The 18787-nt window shown below is 37.2% G+C and overlaps 1 protein-coding gene across 3 annotated transcripts in view; it reads left to right on the forward strand.

Annotated features, from left to right (window-relative positions):
* Positions 1 to 6017: 6017 nt before the first annotated feature.
* LOC146390158 (uncharacterized) overlaps positions 6018 to 18787 on the forward strand; it is a 60153-nt gene continuing 47383 nt past the window's right edge. For 2 of the 3 annotated variants that reach the window (XM_084923196.1, XM_084923198.1), the window contains exons 1-12: positions 6018 to 6125; positions 7773 to 7932; positions 8999 to 9121; positions 9469 to 9810; positions 9939 to 10232; positions 10326 to 10463; positions 10593 to 10717; positions 13174 to 13269; positions 13820 to 13873; positions 14238 to 14333; positions 17452 to 17544; positions 18477 to 18551. In XM_084923196.1, the coding sequence (XP_084779322.1) occupies positions 7842 to 7932; positions 8999 to 9121; positions 9469 to 9810; positions 9939 to 10232; positions 10326 to 10463; positions 10593 to 10717; positions 13174 to 13269; positions 13820 to 13873; positions 14238 to 14333; positions 17452 to 17544; positions 18477 to 18551 (1527 nt within the window). In that variant the 5' untranslated portion in view covers positions 6018 to 6125; positions 7773 to 7841. Of the gene's footprint in view, positions 6126 to 7772; positions 7933 to 8998; positions 9122 to 9468; positions 9811 to 9938; positions 10233 to 10325; positions 10464 to 10592; positions 10718 to 13173; positions 13270 to 13819; positions 13874 to 14237; positions 14334 to 17451; positions 17545 to 18476; positions 18552 to 18787 lie in introns of those variants that run through there. The other variant, XM_084923197.1, reaches the window with a different exon arrangement.

Here is an 18787-nt window from a genome sequence, read left to right on the forward strand (position 1 = left end):
TTGTTAACATTTCCATAACACAGCGTTCCATTTTCAGCCATATAACTCTCATAATATGTCGTCCCTATGCTTACTTGTATTTATCTATTTAAAAGGAAATCCTTCAGCCATTTGAAAATCCGACCTGTACTGGCCATTTTTTTCAACTTAACTAATAAGCCATGTCTCCACATCAAGTCATGCTTTTTCAATATCAAAAAATACTACTACTACACCTTCTTTATTTACCTGTGCTTTTCTAATTTAGTTTTCTAAACATAAAGATCCTCTGCTAAACCCACTTTGATACTGTGATATAGAGCCTTTACTTTCTATGTAATACATCAATCTATCATTGATCATTCTTTCCATTATTTTGCATTTGTTAGAAGTCAATGCTATTGGTCTATCGTCCCCTGGTTTTGTTTCATCTTTCCCTGGTTTGCATATCAGGATTATCACTGCTTCCTCGGATGCCTCACTATGGTGATTTATCATTATATAGCAGATCTGGTCTTTTCCTGAAGTTGATATCTTGGATTTCTTAAGTGCTCTGTTCAATTACTTTTTTGTAAATGATATACTGTATTTAGTAAATCATTAGTGTCTTCCTCTTAATAATTCTTAATTCTCAGCCAGTGTCCGTTCTTTTCCTCTTTTCCTTTCTTCATCAATATTGTCTGAACTGTGAATTTTAGCAAATAATTTTGTCATCACATCAGCCTTATCTTCATTTCTAATTGCTGTTATTTCTCCATCACCCAGGATTGCATCCCCATATTCTCTTTTAATCCCATTCATTTTCCTTATCACTGACCATACCTGATTTCTTTTAGTCTGTCCTCCCAATGAATTACAAATATTCCTCCACAAATGTGTCTTTGCATTTTTTATCATTCTTCTCAAATTACCCTGTGACCTTTTATACTCAATAGGATTCTGAGTGCTATGATTTCGTTTCAACATTTTGAAAGCTTCATTTCAAGACTTAATGTCTTCATCACATTTCTTTCTCCACCACAATAAGATCTTCTTCTTGGTCTTACCTCCTTTCTTCTTTATTAATTGATTAGTTGCTTCCAAAATGGCACAACACAGATAAATGTAAATCATCAGCATCAACACGTAAATCAGCTCTTTGTAACTGCTGTTCACTTATGGGCCTAAATGATTCCCAGTCAGTGCTACTGAAATTCCACCTCTCTACTGCTCCTATTTCATACTCTTCCACATCAAATTTATTTCTGTCATTATAGGATAGTGATCACTGCCTATTGTGTTACTTTCTGTCAAGAGATGTATTCTAAAGACACTTCTTCAGCTGAGAGTCAGAGAGTGGAGACACACACGCTGCAGTTTTTACTTGCAAGGGCGGTCACAGAGCGCTCACACCCGAGAGTGGGGGCTCAGGGACTCGCGCTCTGCCACTGCTCTGGTCTTTATTTATATACAAAGGTAATACAATAGTGAATACACTTGTAGGAATGTTGTGCGTATGTGTGTGTGTGTGTGTATGTGTGTGTGTGTGTGTGTGTGTGTGAGTGTGTGTGAGCAGGAAAGCGACTCCTCTTCCTGGTACGAGTGAAACCGCTCTTATTATCGCTGTGGGAAGAAACTGATAAAAGACAACAGAACAAGTCTTGTAGTGAACAACAGTCTAAGTCATCATGCAGTATTCTATCATATGTAAACTTATATCATTAAAAGTTTATACTGACTACTAAGTACAATTCTCCATTGACACTTTCCATCTACTAATGTCTGCTAGTGACTCTGAAACCAAAGTGAGATCAGTTACTGATTCTGTACCCGCTCTTACATTCACTCTATTTCCACTTCTATCATTGAAACATACGTAATTTTTGTTTTCCACAAGTTCCTCAGTTACATTTCCATTCTAATTACCCCATACTGTGCTGTGAGCATTAAAGTCTCCACAACATACCACTGTATCCAACTTTAACGGTGTGTTCACACCGAACGCGATAGAGGCGGCCAGAGCGTCAGGTTTACATGTAAAGTTAATGGAAAGGCGCGATGACCCGCGATTGCGGCTCCCGCGAAAATTCGGAAGCAGATTTGCGTCGCGAAAACGCCAAAACGCGTTTGACTCGCGAAAAAAACCACGCGTGTGAGTTTTTGTGTTGCATTTTGTGCATACGCGCGTTACGCGTCTACCGCTCGAGTTGGAAAAATCTGAACTCCAGCGTCAAATCGCGCCGCGACAACCAATCAGGAGCCTGGTGACGTGGCTGTGACCTAGGTCAAAGGGGCAGATCCAGCCAAAGCCCTTCATACTTCAATGGAAGGAAGGCTAATCAGCGCTGTAGCAAACAACCCGGAGCCGTAAGACACCAGCTGCTTTCTGTACCGAGACAGGAATATAAAGGACCGAGCTTGGAGGAAGATATGTGAAGAGATCGGGCAACCTGGTAAGTTCATTCATTTCTCTTTTGAAAGTTTTCGCTGACCCGGGGAAGCCGCACAAAAGCTAGCAAGCCACCGCTATTTTCCCACTGAGTACAAATACCGTTCTGCTTTTATGCATGTTGTCATATAGGAATATATTTTGTTTATTAATAAACAGCACACAGTGGTCCCGCTCATCCGTCACTGCTTCGCTTTTTCGTTGATTTTCTTTTTCTTTTCTTTTTGTTTGCACCGTACAGCATTGCATTCTGCAGCCTGATTGACAAATCTGCTCCGTGTCGTGTCTCCTGCGCTTGCCAAATTTATCATGTTTGGTTTTGATAACCATCACGTCCAATAGAAAAAACAGCACAAAAACACCCATAACTATGACCCTCATTCGGAAACAGACACCTGCACCGCGAGGGAAAAAGGCGCACGAAAGTGGCAGGCAGATGAAGACAAACCGCGGCATAATAATACTTTTACGTTTTGCAAGAGAATCAATTTTGAGAATCAATTGTGAGAACTGTGACTAATGTTCATGTGTGTGGGGAAAACGGTGTATAAAGTGCGTGACCAGGGGCTAGTTATTCTGAGAACCCCTGCTGCAATAAATGAGGGACCACTGTATATACTTTCTCTGATTATATTCAACATGTTAACATTTAATACTGTCTTGATAGAACCAACTGATTCTGCAGCAGAGCATCCCCTGTTGCTTCTCCTGGCTCCCTGAGCTCCTGCTGCTGCACCCACAGGTATGTACAGCAAGCACTGATACCTTTTTAGTCGGTGGGATTGCCTTGTGATCACCTTTACTAAATATCTACAACCAATCTGATTATATCCTGTTTTTGGTTTTTTTTCAATGTTGAGATTAAAATCTAGCAGCAGCCTTCTCATTTCTTTGTGTTTTGTGCTGTTTTACAGGCCCACAGAGGAGGACGGCTCCGAGGCAGATGAGGGACGGGTCCCAGGACGGTCCATCAGCGGTGGAGCTGGCCATCCTGGTGTCCCTGAAGAGGCCACACCAGTCTCCAATGGAGCATTTCCTCCTCAGCCTTGTTCCTGCTCTAGAGAGCAGCTGGGTCCTTTTTATTCCTGTCTGTCTGTAAATACTTATATTTTATATATTTATGTTTAATGTTTTTCTGTTTGAGAATTTTAATATTATTTCAAATAAATTTTTATAATGACTAATGTCTCAGTTCTACTACACAGCAAATGTTGGCACACGACTTGACACATGTAGAATTTATTTCATATTATACTAATGACAAAATATACTAATACAGTGGGATGCAAAAGCTTGGGCAACCTTGTTAATATACATTATTTTCCTGTATAAATTGTTGGTTGTTACAATAAAAAATGTCAGTTAAATACATCATACAGGAGACACACACAGTGATATTTGAGAAGTGAAAAGAAGTTTACTGGATTTACAAAAAGTGTGCAATAATTGTTTAAACAAAATCAAGCAGGTGCATAAATTTGGGCACCACAAAAAAAGAAATGAAATAAATATTTAGTGTACATCAATGTGTGTGTCTCCTATATGATATATGGGGTGCCTTTGTCTGGACGTGCTTCCCATCCAGAGCTCCACAGCAGAGAGGAAAGTTCCAGCGCTCCTGGAATCCCTCTGTGATGGACCGCCAGTCTCCAGGTGAAGGCACAGCCATGAAGTCGTCCACTAGACAGTCCCAGATGGCCGTCGCTACCTGGGGGGTGATCTGGCTCACCGTGGACACACCGACTCTGTAACTGAACGCTTGGTCGTGAAGGAGTCCCCGGTGACAAGGGACCTGGACAAAATTGTTCAAAATTAGTATTATGTGTACTGCAGTTACAAAATACATTATTCAAATTCCAAAATACTTTTGTGATGTCAGATTTAAATCACAAAATCTTAAATCTTACAAATCTGATATGATATTTTACATCTTTATGCTTTGAAAATATTGACGTTACACAGCACACTTTTAAGAGTCATAGTTTCTAAGTTTTAAGACTTTTTGTCAGTTTTCCACCAACAACTCATAAAGTTGACCTTGAAGACCTTGAAGTGAATTTAAGCCAGATTTAAATGGATTGTTATACCATGATCTACATGGTATAACACATAGCTCTACAGCAGGGGTGTCCAAACTCCGGCCCGCGGTCCATTTTTTATTGGCCCGCAAGTAATTTTATAAATAGAATAGAATATGGCCGAACTTCAACTTTTGCTTGAGTGTATTGCACTTCTTAGTTTTAACACCAGGGGGAGCTGCTGTTGATCAAGGCAGTTGCTCCACCAAAAAGGACAGTCACAGAAGAAATTTACCCCAAGTTACTAAACATGGCAGAACCAAAGAAGCGAAAGGTAGAAAGTGAATGCAGAAAATTTAAGACATGGTGGGAGAGTGAATATTTCTTCAAAGAATTCAAGGGGACGTGTGTCTGTTTGATCTGCACTGAAACTGTGGCAGTTATGAAAGAGTATAATGTACGACGTCATTATGAAACCAAACATCAGACCTATGCATCCTACACTGGTGCTGAGCGAGAGCAGAAATTAAAGCAAAGGGTAGCTCTCCTGCAGGGTCAGCAACAGTATTTTTTTCGTGCTCAAATTGTCCAGGAAAAGGCTCCAATAGCCAGCTATGAGGTCGCCCAACTCATCGCAAGACATGGCAAGCCTTTTTCAGATGGAGACCTCATAAAACACTGCCTCATTAAAGTCACCGAAATAATGTGCCCGGAAAAAGTGCAGGACTTCAACAACGTCAGCGTGTCCAGAAAGCAGGTTTGCTCCTTGATCAAGTGACATTTGTCCGGATTTTTGCCACGAGTGGCGATCAGCACCGCAGCTGGATGGCCCGATTTACATACCCAGCGCAGCTGATACTCACCAGAATAATTTACTAAAATTATGCACTCCTGTTATTAAGTGCAGTTCAGTCTGTTAATGTTGATAATCGTTTCAAACGAACGTTAATAGGTGTGTTGCTAAGCCTAATAACTTAAATAACAAACTTGAAATGTACCCGTCCCATTTTCCCCTTTATTGTTTTTTCTCTGTGCTGTAAATCTTCTGTCTAAGAAGAAATCTGAGGCTGCAGTTCTGAGAATGAGCTACCAAAGCTTTTTCTGAATAAATCAATAAAGATCCATTTATGGAAAGCTGTGATGAAGGCAGTTTTGTCTTTAATTATATTCAACAATATAACATATTTGACCACTTTTAAGTGATTTTTCTAACTTTAATACACTAAAGTTAAGGTTATATACCTAATTTCTAGTAAGTGGCCCAGCCCCTCCTATATTTTTATGTATGTGGCCCTCAGTGAAAAAAGTTTGGACACTCCTGCTCTACAGCCTACAGAGTTTTATCAGAATACAAAACCTTTTAGAGCTGTTTACAGACAAAATGAAATGCAAATGCTACCAAAAACATGAGCTCCTTGTTGACAGTAATAAGAAACTGCTGAGCCATTTTGCACATGATCTGAACTGATCTGAAGCAGTATGCAATCAAGGTCAACCGTCTCTGTGTTCATCATGCTCAGTGTTTATCTGATAGACCAAGGAATGTGCAGCAATGAACGTTAGAAACTGATCCAACCGGAATGTCTGGTTTGCAGTGACTTATTAATCATTGTCTCAGTCTTCGTTTCCTGCTCGGCTCCAGCGACTTGTTTCACTTTGACAGTTTGGATCACTGTGTCGAAGTCTGGGGTCTATCTGTGGTAAGTCTTCTTTTGTTTGTTTGTTTTGTTTTGGGGTTGTTTTTGAGTCAGAGAACAAACAAAAAAGAAGCTTATAACAAAACACTACTATTTGTGGTAAAAAAAAAGAAAGGAATATGTTCTACATGTTACTGAATAAACTCTGAATAAAGTCAGACTGCTGTTTCTATGTCAAACTGTAAGAAACATACTAGATCAGCGGTCCCCAACCTTTTTTGTACCACGGACCGGTTTATGCCGGACAATATTTTCACGGACCGGCCTTTAAGGTGTCGCGGATAAATACAACAAAATAAAACTAGTACCGGTACCGAAAAAAAGAAGATTTATTCATAACACACGTGAAAAGACCCAGGAAAACCGAGTTAACGATAAACAAAATAATGCTAAAAACCGATAAAAACCCTGAAAACCATACATTTCACACCCGAGCCTCAACTCTTGCGGCCCGGTACCAAACGACTCACGGTCCGTGGCCCAGAGGTTGGGGACCGCTGTACTAGATGACAAATGTCTGTCAGTTGTTAAAAGCTCCCACAAAGCTCCAAATGTAGTAGCAAAGTGTGAGAAAAGCTGTGTTTATGTTTATAAAGAACTGTTCTTGGAGTCAGAGACCTGCACTTAAAGCAGGACTTTGTCTCATCGAGGTGACTTAAAAGAAACTCTGAGCTTTCAGTTTTAGTTATGTGCTTAAGTTACACTGGTATGGAGCAGGTTCATTTGAAAATAAAAGGTCATAGTCTAAGCCAGGGGTAGACAACCTTTCTGATGAACAAATATAATTGTATAAAGTTGTTCTATATAGTGTGTAACTGTTAATACAGAGTGTTATTAAATTGATTGCTAATGCAATCGGCACATTGACTTCTTTTTTTTATCATCAACAATTTTTATTTATTTAATTTTAAACTTCAATAACAGAACTTAAAGATAAATACATAAATAAATAATTTAAAAAACAAACAAACAAAAACAAAACAACAACAATGAAAAAACACCCCCCTCCCCCCCCAAAAAAAAACAAACAAGAAAAAAACCAAAAACAAAAACAAAGGGAAGTTATCCTATTCTTTCTTCACACACCAATCCCCACACCACCACTCTGTCATTACTCCTCTGGTCTTCAAGTTACATAAAGCCAGCTTGTAAAGGGGGACCAAATACAATCATATTGATGCAATTTGTCTAATAAACCATAAGTCACTTTTTCGTAAGACGCCAACTTAGCCATTGTCATTAGCCACTCTTCATAGGGAGGGGGTTTCTTTTTCCGTCAATGTCTTAGCAGGACCCGTTTGGCCGTAGTAAGATGGCACATTGACTTCTGAGGAAATTTTAGATGGCACTCATCATCAGAAAGGTTGCCGACCCCTGTTGTAGATGCAAGCTGCTATTCATATTTTAGGTCACCATATGTAACTAAAGAGGACTGTTTAGAAAAGCTTTGAGTAATGAACTGTTTTTCAATAAAAGCTTCAGAAAGTTTCATTTGGTCATTGCTAACCCTGAGTCTCTTATCAGTGTGCATTCAGTCCTCTACTGCCACCTTCAGTAAGATAGCTGAGACAACACCTACCATGTGAATGCATCCCTCTTTTTGAACACTGCAAAGACAGATATGGTTTCATCTTGATTATTTTATAACAGGCTCAAAGTTCAGCATTTGACACAGCGTATACCTGATCTAACCAGAATCAACAATGGATGTGAGCACATATGAGGAATTTGGAGTTAATAAGCCAAAGTAAGGCCAGCAGGTTAATGATTTTCAAACTTCACCCTTGTAGTCTCGTACAACTTTCCACAGGTAAGTCTCTTTCAAATTGTCTATTTATAAGTTCTACATGCTTTTCTGGTGTCTCGTTATGAAGTCTGATTATAGTATAATTTATTTCACTGACATAAATAAATCTGTGTAAATGTAATTAAACATTTTACAAATGAATGACAAAGGTTTAAAATATTTGATGTGAAAGCAGAAAAGAAAGTTTTGAAAGTGAAAGTATACTGTAGAGGTCTGTGCAGAGTCATTCTTCCAAGTATTTTTTCTTCTGTTTTTACAATGTTCTACTTTGTATAAAGAAAACTAAAGGCATTAAAACACTGTAAATATTATATATTTGAGTGATTTACAACAGCTGTTTACAGTCAGGCAGCTAGAAAGTCACTTTTCAGTCTGATCTCACACCAAACTGTACTTTATTAGTTGTGATTCCAACTTTTCATAAACAGACAATTTATGGATTTTATGGTGAGACCAGCTGTTGTTCCTGTGCAGACAATTATGAGATGGAAAACAATAAACGATACATTTTAAAATACTTTAATTATGGGATGTCTTTGGAAATAAAGGAGAACATGTGCAAACATCAGATATGGTTATCCAATTCTGAACTTGTAATCTATAAACACAGATTTTGATCAGATCACTTTGTATTTATTTGTTGTTTATGGCATATTGCACTATTTTTATTCTTTTTCCTGCTGATGTAACAAACCAATTTCCCTTGTGGATCAATGCAGTACCTATCTATGAAACCTTATTATCTGATAGCTAAGCTTTCTTTGAGGCCCATTACACAATCAAAACAATCAGCAGCAGAGTTCACCTCAAAGATAACTGACCAAAAGTTCTCTAGGCTGCAATTTAGCAATAATGTAAAGTAATGTGTTCACTTTTATCAATAACAAAATGTCTGGTGCTTTAAATCTGGAGTTAATGGACAGCAATAGTGCTAAGTGCATGATGATGACCTAATGACAGTACTTAACATATTAAAACATGTAACATGTAAAATTTGTGTTCAATCGTGAATAAGTTGATTTTAGATATGAAATTGACAAATTCTTATTATTACAATAACCTCTTGCAGCCACACATGTATCACTGATGTATTTTCAGAGGAGGATGCTTCCACAAATAGATGGACTTTCCTTTTCTCCAGTCAAAGTCTTCAGTATTTTGATTTTCCATCTTCTAATACACTTAAATAGAGGTAAGTTTGATGTTGCTTGCATAATATTTTTTTATTACAGTGCATATAAACAAAATAGTAAATATGTTACATTTGGTACAAACTGTAGTTTATAATTTGATTTTTGTAATTTGTTGCCTGCCAGCAAGTGTTTATTTAATTCTTTAGTGAAACATCTTTTTTTTAAACATTTTTATCTTCATCAAAATTTTTAAAAACTGAAAGAAAAATAATGCTCTATGCTGAGTGTCATCTTTAACTATATATATGCATTCAAACTGGCTGCAGAAATTAATAGACACGTCTTTCTTTCTTTCTTTCTTTCTTTCTTTCTTTCTTTCTGTCTTTGTTCTTTCTCCTGTCTACAGCGGAGTCTCAGGTGGTTGGTCCACATCAGCCAGTAGTTGCATTAGTTGATGATGATGTTATTTTACCATGTCACGTGGAGCCTGCAGAGGATGTGACAGCTGAGATATTGGAGTGGACAAGATCTGACTTGAACCCAAGATTTGTCCATGTGTGGCGATCCGGTCAGGATCTGGTGAATGCAAGAAATCCTTCATACAGGGGAAGATCATCACTGTTCATCAATGAACTGAAGCATGGAAACATTTCACTGAAACTCTCCAGAGTAAAACTCTCTGATGGAGGAACATATGAATGCAGCATTCCTTTAATGGAGAAAAAATCTTTTGTTAAGCTTGTGGTTGGTAAGTAGACTTTAGAAAAGAGAACACGCCAAATGCGTCAGAATTATAACATTTAAATAATTTAATAACTGTGAATTACTGTCCATAATGAGATTTTTTTCACCCACTAACATCTTTTTTTTGCTCAGCATCCGATGCTGCCACCTCTCCTGTCATCAGTTTATCAGGGATTGACAAAACCAGAGGAGGAGTGGTGTTACAGTGTGAGTGTGCAGGCTGGTATCCAGAGCCTGAGCTGCTGTGGTTGGACGGTGAGGGAAACCTCCTCTCTGCTGGACCTACAGAGACCCTCAGAGGTCCTGATGACCTCTATACTGTCAGCAGCAGAGTGACTGTGGAGAAGAGACACAGCAACAACATCACCTGCAGAGTCCAACAGAGGAACACCAACCAGAGCAGAGAGACACACATACATGTTCCAGGTTCAAATTATATTTTTACATTTATGATAGAATAACTTTTTGAAGATCTGAAGTCCAAATTTATTCAAACTTCGTTCTTTTGTACGATTTCAGAGGATTTCTTTGAGATTTTGAGAACTGAGCCCAGTTCTTCCTCTGTCATCATCGGTTTGGCTGTTAGTTTGGCTCTTTGCATCCTCCTATTAATTTTTTCAGTTGTTGTTCTTGTACGTAGAAAGAGGAAACACATGAGTAAGTCACTGATTAATTATTCTTTACCGCTACTATGAATCAATGTTTTCATTGAGACTCTGATGAGAGGTTTAATATTTTAATCCAAGTTTGGGCATTTCCTTCTTATTTAATTTTAATTTCAAAAAGAGAACAACAGAAGGCCAAAGGATCAGACTGACACAGTAGATGCTGAAGTTCCTCTGAGGAAGAGAGAGGGAGCGCATCTCAATACCAGCAGCTCTTCTATCAACACTAAGAAGCAGACTTCATGCGTGAGTAGATAAACATGAATAAGTTAAATATCAAGATATTCATTGTTTTCAGAAATGAAATGAAATACTAATACTAATCAGGATTTCACAATTAAAGTACCTGAAATAATAATCAACAGAAAAAAGAAGAAAAAAAAAAACCTGCACAGAGTTACCACACAGACAATAACTGCATTTTGGACATTTACTAAGGTTGAGTAGAAATAATCCTCTTTTGATTTTAAAGAGATTATGAAATACAGTTCTTTTGAATTCTTTTGGCAGCAGAAAAAGACTGGACACAGAGTGGTCAAAGCTCAAAAAATAATCTTTATTTTACATTTCCAGAAATGGATGCCTGAACACACTAAGACAAAAGCTCAGGTCTGAAACCTTTAGAAGCCAGCATGGTTATATGTATATTTCCGCTGCACGTCACATACACTAAGTTTCGATGAAAACACTGCTTAGTTTCACTTTCTGTCTGCACCTCATGTGCTCTGCAAAAGCATGCAGTTTCCTGTCAGTACTCTTGGCTCAGACTCTACTCAGAGATGACCCTTTTAGACTATATTTAAAACAAGTAACAATAAGCACTAAATAAGCACTAACAGTATATTTATTTTATGACAAGATGAAGCAGAAATAATGTGTTTCACATTATCATTATTAGATTACTATTTCAGTAATGTCACCACAGTCTCTGTTTTGGTAAAAATGTTGCTATACTGTTTAAATGATTTTATATAATCAAACCTTTCCTGATGAAAACACACATCACCAACAAAGACAATAGGTGTGCTCATAAATAAAAGAAACATATTGATTTAAAAATACAAACCCAGCATGAAAAAAGGGGTTTTACCGCATATTTGTGTTTTTATGTCATATAAGCAGATTTATTGATTGTGGCTTTAACCAGTGTTCTCTCATGCTGTAGAAGTTACATTATTTATTACCTGGAGTGAGTAATCAATTACACTATGTGTTACATTACTTTTGTGTTACTAGATAACAAAACCAGAAATCCACCTTTACATAATTACCATTTAACAATATAATCCTTAAGAGTACAATCCCACAGACTGACACAAATCTCCATCCTAATGACGAGCAGACAAAAAAAAGAACATTTAAAAAACCTCCATTTTCTGTTGGCTCCATTGTAGAGGGTTTAGACTTACAGCAGCTGGACCTTTAAGAGGACATGAAAGCTGCGCACATTAAGGCTAATTTACACAATGAGCCCTCAAACACTGACACAGATGTGTGTGAATGTGTGTGCGAAAGCGCTTTGGGGTCCTTAGGGACTAGTAAAGCGCTATATAAATACAGGCCATTACCATTACCAGGCCATTATAGATGTAACTGTGAAGCTGGATTTAAGAATAAAATGCTTAAAGTTTTAAAAACATGTTTAGCGGCATCTTCTGTCAGTACTTGACGTCATGTGGTTGGTTACGGTTGATAGACTTACATTAGTTTATGTTAGTTAACTAGTGAGAGAATTGAGATCTGAGAGGAAAATAACGACAGTAAAACTAAAAAGAAAGAAAAAAGCGGAGACTCCAGGAAGAGATGCCACACTCGTTGGGAGACCTTTTGTTTTTTCCTCACATCATCTCACTGACTGGATTCCTTCATATTAGAAGTGAGGAAACGTGAATGTAATGGAAGTGAAGGAGACTGTAACGTGGAGATTAATTTTCCTGAGGACATGGATGTTAGGATTTCCAATCGTCTTTGGTAAGAAATGGTTCTGTTTGTGGTTTGATACTCATGTAGTAACTGTTTATAAGGTTGGAAACCTGCAGTCAGCTGAGACTGAAGAAGTCACTTGTATGATGACGTCCAGATAAACAGAATTCTTTTGTTGCACACAAATATGTTTTGTTTGCTGAGCTGACAGAAATGTTTCATTTGAAATGACCGGATGCTTAAAACACAAATTACTTCCTTTATTTTCAGCCCTCTCTTCTAGGTCTAGTTAGATGCTGAAGTACCGCAACGGCAATTTAATTTGCCTCTTTTATTTCTTTTTATGCAAAATCTCCAGGTGATAAATAAGTGAACTGCATTGCATTTTATGTGTTGTGTTTAGGCTCAAATCAATTTGATGTTTGAAAGTTGGCAGTGAAATATCAAGAACATGTCCACTGTAACCCCTGACCTTGGCACATGTCATCTCTTTTCATGCAAATCGGTTTGATGTTCGGAGGCTCACAGTGATGTGAAATAACTCACCTCTAATGCATCAAAACAAAAGTAACGAGCCTGTTCTGAAATGTATATATATGTATGTATGTATATAATATATATATGTATATTCAAAAGTACAGATATTTGTTTAAAAATGCAGCAAGTAAAAATAAAAAGTTCTCAGAAAAATTAATACTCAAGTAAAGTACAGATACCAGAAATTTTCAACTGAAGTACAATAACAAGTATTTGTACTTTCTTTGTCTGCCATCTCTCAGTTGCCAGTAACTTCGAGGCGGAAGCTCCACGAGGAACAACAGAGGAGGGAGGAAGCTGAAAAGAAACTTGGCGAGCTGCAGAACGATAAAGAAAAGGTTCATATTTGGTATTTCTTATATATTTGTCGTGTGTGTGTGTAAACCAGCACAGACAGACTTCACAGAGATCACCACACTGATTCTGTTGTAGAAACATGTACAGGTACAAGTGAAGGCTGCAGTACTACAAAGCTCAGAAGCCTCATCATTGCTTTTAGCGCCTGTTGAAGATCAGGAACTAAAACAAGGAACATATGTAACATATTTAATGAAATGACTGTAATTATAATGTAAATAGTAATGTATTAAACTAATGTGTGATGTTACTATGCTCCAGCAAAATGTCATGTGTTAGACCCAACCCTGGTTTTATATGGTATTTGTTATTCACTTTATTCTCACTTTATCTCTTTCACTCATTTTTTTTCCATCATATTATCACTCCTGGTAATTTCCAAGCTGTACTGTAAAGTACTGCTGTTATATTGTCTTCAAACAGAAGTTGGCAACCTGCAGAATGTTAAAGAGTCATATTTCTCATTTGTGATATATTTGTCATATTTGTGTGTCTCTGAAAAGCTGTGATGGCTCTCCCTTCTGTCTGCAGCTGGAAAATGAGCTCCAGGATGAGAAGAAGAGGAATGAAGAAGAACTCAAAGAGGTTTACCTTTTAATAATCATTATTTACATTTAATCAAACAAACATTCAAACAAACACAAGACACTAAAAACCTGTTAATGACACTGAAATCCAGCTCCGCTCAATTAATAGTAAATAAACCTTGAATGCTTAATATTTTCTTTATTGTGTAAAATCAGATTTGATAAATTTAAGATTTTGTGCATTTATTTTTAAAGTAAAATAAACATTTATTTTGGGAGATGCTACATTCAAGAGATATTTCCCTAGGGTCTTCATTTATTTACAAATACTTTATTATTTATTTTTATCAACCAAATGTTCATGCCTTAAATATGAAGACTTCTTCCTTCTGCTCTTTTTTCATGTAACATTTCACCTGCAGTCGGAGAAGAAGAATACTGAAATCACCAATCAGCTGCAGCAGGAGAAAAAAGCAGCAGAGGACCTGAAGAACCAGTTGGAGAACAAAAATCGTGAGGTTTGTCTTTCAGTTATAAACATTCAGTATTCACTGACCCAACTCTCTTTATCTCTGTATTGTAAAAAGTTATGAAGGAATCTTTTGATATTATTTTGTTTATTTTACAATAGATGTCTGTGAAAGTAACTGTTTCTATATATTTAACAAAATTATAATTCATGTTGACATCAAAAGAAAGTACTGACATGCAGAAACCTTTTTTCATTCATATCAACACTGTTAATTTAAAATGCTCAATTAATTATTAACTAATAATGGGATCTTTCTTTTCTAGTTTCTATCATACTAGGTTTACAATATAAGAAAAGAGTCTAGGATCTATATATGCATGTAAAAATATAAGAAATTGAATGTTATTAGTATTATTTAATATTTTTAGAAAGAAAAAGCTGTGCAGGATCTTAAATATATTGAACAATAATAATAACAGCAGAAAGTGTACAATCACCATTTCAGCCATGAAATGACACAGCTGTAAATATACAGTCATGGGGGACAGAGGGGAGGGGGAGGCAGTCAGGGTGGGTGGTTGGTGTGCTGATGGTTGGAGAATGAAACTGTGGTAAAATCAGTGCAGACATTGCTGAGACTGTTTAACCAGTGCTGTTAAGTGACCAGTCCAGACTGTCAGTTATCTAAACACTGAAATCCACCTCAACTCAATTGAAGGATAAAGAAACTGAATAGTTTAATCTTCTCTTTGTTGTGTCAAGCTAGAGTAAATATTACGATGTGTTCACACCAAATGCGATAGACGCCCCTATCTTGACGTGTGCACATTCGGACCTCGACGCGTGTCTAATGTGAATTATTCGGGAATGTGGGAGGAAGATGTGCCAGATAGTGATGGGATGGCACCAACCTCACTAAAATAAAGAGAAAAAAGGACTCCCACCTGTAAGCTATCAGGCGTGCATTGTAAAGGTATTTACAAAATGTACTAAGTTCTTCTGTGCATCAAAACATGGCAGTACGCACACGGTCTGTTTGACAGGTGGAAAGAAGGTGGACCAAAACACAGAGTCGACTCCTAAAACAGTGGAGACATAATCAGTCTTTATCCAATTTAAGAAAGAAAACACAAGATAGCATTAACACCATCGTCCTCGTGGAAGGAGGAACACAAATGATATTCCCACAATGCAAATTATGACCAAGGTCATACCACCGTTTTAATAAAGTACAAGCAAGTCTTCTGCCTCGAGAAATATTTGACCAAAGAGCCTACACAGGATAAACAATCTGGCAGTCGCTTCTGAAATATTGAATCCAACAAAAAAAAACATCAGTCCCACAAAATAAGAAAGAACTTCCTGTACACAGTTTGTCACTGTTTCACATGTAGCTGCTGTTTGGTCACAGCAATAATACCAAAAACAGATATTTCCATAGGGAACAACAAACATTTCAGAAAGTTTAGACCTGATTTGAGACACAGAAAGAAATCACAAAGTGATTAATGATGGGATTTCTGGCTCTTTTTAGAGATCCGGCTCTTTCGGTTCGGCTCACTAAAAAGAGCCGGATCTTTCGGCTCCGAACCGGCTCTTCACGTTGTTTTGTTGCTTTAATCAATTTATTATTAACAATAATATAAAATTATGCACAAAAGGAATTACTAGTGTAAAAAAAATGGTTTTATTTATATATGTTTATATATAAATATATGTGGTGCCTAGAGACAAAGCACGTACAAACTCCAAAACACATTCCTAGAGTTAACTGAACTTCCAAAACAGAGCTACCTCACTTAAATTACACAACTGAAAGCATATGTGTATTGTTTGTGTATTTATACACAAGCACTCATATATATTCAAATAATTAAAAAAATGTTCATTTACCTGTTACTACCACACACCAAATCTGGTCATTGGTACTTGCTGGCTTGTGTAGCCACTATGAACAAAAGCTCAACACTGCGTCCAGCATCCTGGAGCACTTCTGTTGTCTTTTGTATGTGCTTTGTCTGTAGGGCCCACCGTAAATATACTTTTATTTATTCACTTCACATAAAATGTAATAAATAAATCGTATATTACAAAAACCAACTAGTCACAGTTCAACTTTTAACTATTTAAATTTTCAGCTTTTTCCTTTTAAACAAATTTAAAGTGAAACAACACAAAACACTGCAAACCACAACACAATTAAATATAAATTAAAATATGAAAACAAAAAGAAGATGCACATTTTCTGTCATATGGACCTGCATGAATAAACTTTCTCAATCCTTTATCATCCGCAACTGAAAATAGTTGTGGATGATTACTATACCTTTCCAATGTGACATTGTTGTCCCTGGCTCTCTTTCTCTTTCTCTCCCTCCCGCTCTGTTCCTGTGCTACTGCGAATGTAACCAGGTCACCAGGCTCCTGATTGGTTGTCGAATTGCACGACTTGACGCTGCAGTTCAGATTTTTCCAACTCGAGCGGTAGACGCGATACGTGCAAATGCACAAAATGCAACACAAAAACTGACATGCGTATTTTTATTCGCGTGTCAAACGCACCTTGACAAGCTGCTTTGACATGTTTTTGCAAAATTCTGAGTTTTCGCGGGACCCCAGGGATAGCACAGAGGCAGGGATAGCTCAGTAGGTAGAGTGGTGGCCCCATGATTGGAAGGTTGGGGGTTCGACTCCACTGAATGGCTACCCTGAGGTACCCTTGAGCAAGGTACCGTCCCTACACACTGCTCTTCAGGCGCTGCATTGGTGGCTGCCCACTGCTTCACTGGGTGAATGGGTTAAATGCAGAGGAGCAATTTCCCTACGGGGGAAAACAATTAGAAAATGATATGATGATCTATGATGCTGGCTTCTTGTGTTGTCATGGCAACCCACACAAGCATTTCAACTACAAGGTTAATAGATGATTATAAAATACCCATAGCTGTGAATGGTTGTTTGTCTCTGTGTTAGCCCTGCGATAGACTACTGAGCTGTCCAGGGTCTCCATTTATTTACAAATAATTCTTCATGTATTAGTTTTTATATATTCTATTACATTTACATAATGCAGCTTTTATTTACAGCCTTAACTTGACTCAGGTTGTGATTTCATTATTGTGTCTTAAACATGAACATTTCTTCATGTAAAATTTCACCTGCAGTTAGAGAAGAATACTGAATTCATCAAACAGCTCCAGGAGGTGAAAGTAGCAGCAGAGGACCTGAAGAAGCAGTTGGAGAACAAAAATCCAGAGGTTTGTCTTTCTGTTAACATTGAGAAATTGCTGATTCAACTTATGAATAGTATAATTGTGAACATAAGTATTTATTCACCATCAGACTGTACTATATAAATATATTAATTTAAATCTAAAGGTCTAAAATGAGAACTCAGTAAATGAACACAGTAACCTTCACTTTAAGGAGATTTTGAGGATGTGGGAAAAATAGGATGACACATTGTAAAAAATGCTCCACAGCAAAGAAAAAAAGTCTGTCATAAAATAAGTTAATATGTTGGAAACTACCACAGCAGAATATTTATTTGGTCTAATGTTCATTTATTTTTTTAAACTGGCAGCATTTTGTGTTGTTGAAATTTGAACTTATTTCATATTAAATATTGACTTTATCACACACCTGATCAAACAGCACTGAGTGAAGTGAGATTTAAATCTTCTGTTTATTGTTACGTTTGATGTGATTAACTGTGTGTGAAGAGACAAAGACAAGAGTGAGAATATTGCTCAGGTTCATTTCATTAAAGACACATTACTGTATCCTTGTAAAAGCTGTGGTTATGTTTAAGTTCATTATTATTCTACAAACCTTAAACTGACAACAAAAATAAATGTGCTATTAGGCTGTAGAGTATATGAGACTTGTGTGGTTGAAGGTCATAAGCTGGAGCAGAGTAGCACAGAGTAGCACTAATCCTCAGTAGTTGTGTTTAAATAAAATGTCTAAGAAATAAAGTGATTTTAGTTTTTGTGTGTTTATGACTGTAATTAAAATCATTTAGATTCTTTACATATTACTCTCTACAGTCTGTATCACTGAAAAATAAACACCAATCAGGACACAATGGTTGGAAACATGTTGCTCACAGTGTGAAGCTTCAATAATTTTGTCACTTTTATCAACAAAGCGCTGCAGAAACATCAACATCTGTCTGTCTTTCTGACAGATCATTGTATCTGAGAACGAGAAGGATGAAATCATTCAGAAGCTGATGAAAACATTTCCTACACTGGAATCAAAGGTCAGTGAAAGCACCGCTCAGAAGACAGAGGTGGGGGTGGGGTGTGTGGGGGTGTTATAATGCTGAATTTGTATGTGACTGTGTCCTCCAGATGTGTAAAGCTCAGGTGAAGAGCAGAGGACATAGTTACTTATTACTGATTACTTCTCCAAAAAAGTAAACCTGTTATATTACTCGTTACTTGAAAATGTAATTGGATTACGCGTTATTGCCCATCTGTGCTCAGCACACTCTCT

This window comes from Perissodus microlepis, chromosome 3 (genome assembly GCF_051167445.1).
Source record: "Perissodus microlepis isolate ML-2025 ecotype Zambia chromosome 3, ASM5116744v1, whole genome shotgun sequence".
Classification (NCBI taxonomy): domain Eukaryota; kingdom Metazoa; phylum Chordata; class Actinopteri; order Cichliformes; family Cichlidae; genus Perissodus; species Perissodus microlepis.